Source organism: Bombus impatiens, unplaced genomic scaffold, assembly GCF_000188095.3.
Source record: "Bombus impatiens unplaced genomic scaffold, BIMP_2.2 scf_0152, whole genome shotgun sequence".
In the NCBI taxonomy this organism is placed as follows: domain Eukaryota; kingdom Metazoa; phylum Arthropoda; class Insecta; order Hymenoptera; family Apidae; genus Bombus; species Bombus impatiens.
Window position 1 is genome coordinate 586,254 of NT_176571.1, and position 3,924 is coordinate 590,177.

The 3,924-nt window shown below is 37.5% G+C and overlaps 1 protein-coding gene across 1 annotated transcript in view; it reads right to left on the reverse strand.

Moving 5' to 3' along the window:
- The window catches only part of LOC117151346, a 4,491-nt gene extending 2,949 nt beyond the window's left edge, over positions 1-1,542 (reverse strand). The window contains exons 1-2 of the mRNA XM_033319433.1: positions 1,512-1,542; positions 1,195-1,433 (exon numbers count right to left, since the gene is read on the reverse strand). Coding sequence (XP_033175324.1) covers positions 1,195-1,318 — 124 coding nt within the window. The 5' untranslated portion in view covers positions 1,319-1,433; positions 1,512-1,542. The remainder of the gene's footprint in view (positions 1-1,194; positions 1,434-1,511) is intronic.
- Positions 1,543-3,924: the final 2,382 nt, after the last annotated feature.

Sequence of the window (3,924 nt, forward strand, 5' to 3'; positions counted from 1 at the left end):
CCCCTGCCAGTAGCTACGCTACTGATTACACTTTCCAAATTCATTAGCGGAGCCCTTGTCGGAGGTTTGGCCGAGTTCGACTGTCGAGAACTAAAACGTCGTGTCGAGTATGTACACACGGAGTAGGGGTAAGCCGCGAGAGAGAAGCAGCAGGCAAGAGGGTGAGAGCGCAAAGGGTTGCCCCGTTTTCCTGTAGCTGTCGTTATGGATGTTTGATGAGCTGTTTTGCGCAACCGAGAACCGCTGCCGTTGGCTGCGTTCGCTTTTTCGACGAATCGTTCGGCTTTGGGGTGGCAGGGCTGTCGATGATCGGCCAATTAATATCGCTCGGGCTACGAAGCAGGGGATCAGAGGGTCCTGGAAATTTTGTACCACAGCGATTTTAACAGCGCCAATGGCTACCGAGAAAGTTCATCAAGAAAGAAGTCGTTCGTTTTTTAACTGCAATTCTACAACGTAGAATATTTCGATTCTTCTGAAAACCAATATAAAATCCACGACAGAACATTGTCGGGCCCATACTTCGAAGCCAACGATCGCCTAAATTCGCGATTCTCCGACGTCGTCGTGTATTTATTTTCATTCGAGTTTAATTAGCTACGCATTGCTTGTAACGGCGACCAATTAAATTAATAAGCGCAGGCATCTGTTAGTATATCCGGAATAATGGCGGCCATCCGTCTTCGGGCAGCTACTGTGTTGGATCTGTGAGCCAGTCTCACGTGTAGCTGATTTCGCGAATACTCGGTCCTTAAATACACCGGTCGTCGATTCGATCGATTCACTGTGAGCACAAAACATGCTGCTTTTCACGAAGAATCGAAGATATCGGGTACACAAATGGACACCGGGCTACGAATAAAACGTAATGTCACGAGAGAAGGGATACTGGCTTGGATTCGAGCGTACGATTTAGCCACTAATGGACTGCCATACTTTACACGTCGAAGGGAATATGTTTAAGAATGCATGTTGATGCGCGGTAATTCACTTTCGTACGTGTTAATATCGGCAGGCCGACGACGGCGAGGAATACCGTCGGTTAATATGGCCATAAATCGGCTGGCCTGGTAATCTAAAAATATTTTGTAACGCGTTTGTCATTGGGCAGCGGCGAGCAGCGCCTATAGGAGCAGGCCTGTGAATTAAATATTTCATTTCGAGCGATCAATCTCGAACGGGGGAATAACGTACCCTTTGGCCGATCCAGCCCAAGACTCGTTCGTCGTTCGTTGCTATCTTCTTTTAAAACGCGGTGGCGAAAGAAACAAAATGGGCGGTACGCTTCCGAGGTAATGACCGCCGACGTCATCATCATTATCGCCCTTGTGTCCTGGCACGTTCGATCCCAGCGACGTCTATGATGCCTCGCGCACGTCGATTCGATGGTTCTTTGATAGACGATGGCTATTGCGATTTCTCCATTCGATTTTCTGCTGGATTTTATAATATTTGTTATTAAATATAGGTTGGGGTTGATATTTAATAGATTCACACAGATTGAATTTTACTTTCTATATTTCACCACTTCGTACAAAACGTCTAAACACACCGGGTTCACTTAGATAATTAACACGTGGTCGACTACTAAGACAAAAGAGCGTCGTTAGGAGTCATACCAACTTAGCTTGTAGAACTAGCGATCATGCCAACTTAACTTTTCTCAACAATATTAATTGTATTAAGTCGTCATTTCGCTAGGCTACTTTGTCACGACATCGCTTGATCTTATCGATGCGAACAAAGTTTTATACTTAAAATTATTGTATTAAAATCATACAAATTTTATATTACGTTATCATAGTATCGTGGACGAGGGGCCTGGGGGTGTTGGGCGAATTATAAACAAGCGGCTGCTTGTTTGAATACGTACGTGGTGGGGGTAAGACAAAAGACACGAGGCTAAGACAAAAGACAAGGAGTTGCTAAGGAACAAAAACGAATTAACAGTCATTGTGAGTTGAGAGTTGTCTTAATTATAATACGTTATTGTGATTAGTTCACGTTAAACAACCATCGTTTTCTGTTTAATCAACGTCTGTTTAATCTGTTTATTGTAAATAAACTAATTGTAGTAAAGATCGTACATTATTATATTCATAAGTTACGTACAAGTCGGTACATTTAATGTTTCATGTAGTTTATGGTTCAAATAACATGAATTTTTCAGCGATCTTGGTGATATATTAGCTGGTCCCTTTGTTGTCATATAAAGTGGCAAGTATTAATCATATAGCCGTACATTTTTGAATGATTAATTAACATCTTCCACTTTGAAGATATGTACATATATGCTGCCATCAAATATATTTATGTCAAATAATATTTATGATAATATATATGTAAATTAGTATATATGTAAATAATAATGTGTATGTATATTATCAAAGATACATACTGACTTGTGTAACTTATGAACATAATAATGTAATATAAATATTTGTATAATTTGTAGGACATTTACTACAATTAGTTTATACTTATGAATATAATAATGTAATATAAACATTTGTGTAATTTGTAGGACATTTACGACAATTTTAGTTTGTACTTATGAATATAATAATGTAATATAAACATTTGTATAATTTGTAGAACCTTTACTACAATTAGTTTATACTTATGAATATAATAATGTAATATAAACATTTGTAAATTTGTAGGATCTTTACTACAATTAGTTTATACTTATGAATATAATAATGTAATATAAACATTTGTATAATTTGTAGGATCTTTACTACAATTAGTTTATTTATAATGGATTAAACAGATGTTGGTTAAACAGGAAACGATGGTTATTCAATATGAACTAAATACAATGACGTACTATAATTAAGACAACTAAATAGTTGATTTGCAACTCTCGTCACTACGGTTCCAACGCTCTCTCTCACGCGGACCACGCTCTCTCGACAGCGCAATTCGCACTCCCTGACTTCTCAACTAACACTGACTGTTAATTCGTCTGTTTCACTTAGCATCTCTTTGTCTTTTGTCTTTTGTCTTAGCCCCACCACACACGTGTTCCGCAACCGCTCATGGCCAAGGTCACGCAGGCCATTTTCGCGTAATTATTCGATCGAAGGATCAAAGATACATTGTTGGTCCTGTCGGCACTTAGGCTTTCTCGTGACATTGTTTATGGTCCGCCCGGTATCTCTAAAGCTTTTCGTCCACTATACTACAAATTTATATACAGATATTCACCATGAAATATATAAATCAGGGCCGGCGTGACCTTTTGCGGGGCCTGGATGCACATTCAAATGCTACGCTTAAATTTTACGAGGAATTATTTATTTACAAATGCTGTTACATATTATATATTTTTTATAAGCAGCTTTTTAAACAAATCCAAGTAATATTTTTTTGCATGCATAATTCGCTTTCAAGGGGCAAAAAATTCAACGAAAGTATGAAATCTGTAATCATGTGTGACTTTTGCAAAAAGCTATTGATGTAGTTTAATTTCTCTGAAAAATACATTTCTCTGAAAGCGCCTCGATTTTTTTAATCTAAAGTAGTTTCCAGTATATGAGCACTTTGTGTAATTATTCTGAACTTTCATGATTTTTCTCACTCCTTTAATGAATCATCGCTATTAAAGAATTATCTTGCATCTGTTAATGGCATCGTCATTCTGTAAAAAGTTAATCGACATCGCTGTTTTTTAATTGGAATTCCTAAAAAACAAAATAAAATTCATTATATTATTCTTTTAGTTATCATCGCGGAAAAAAAATATAACACGAAGTAGGAATTTTAAAATAAAATTATAAAACCAACCAATCTGACTGCTGTGGTAGTTTCAGTGTTGAACAAAGTATCTAAACGATTTATACAAATCCTAGATTGATCTACTCCGTAAAATATCAAGTATCAGCGGCAATATATAAACAAGTACACTATCTGTTGACGGGG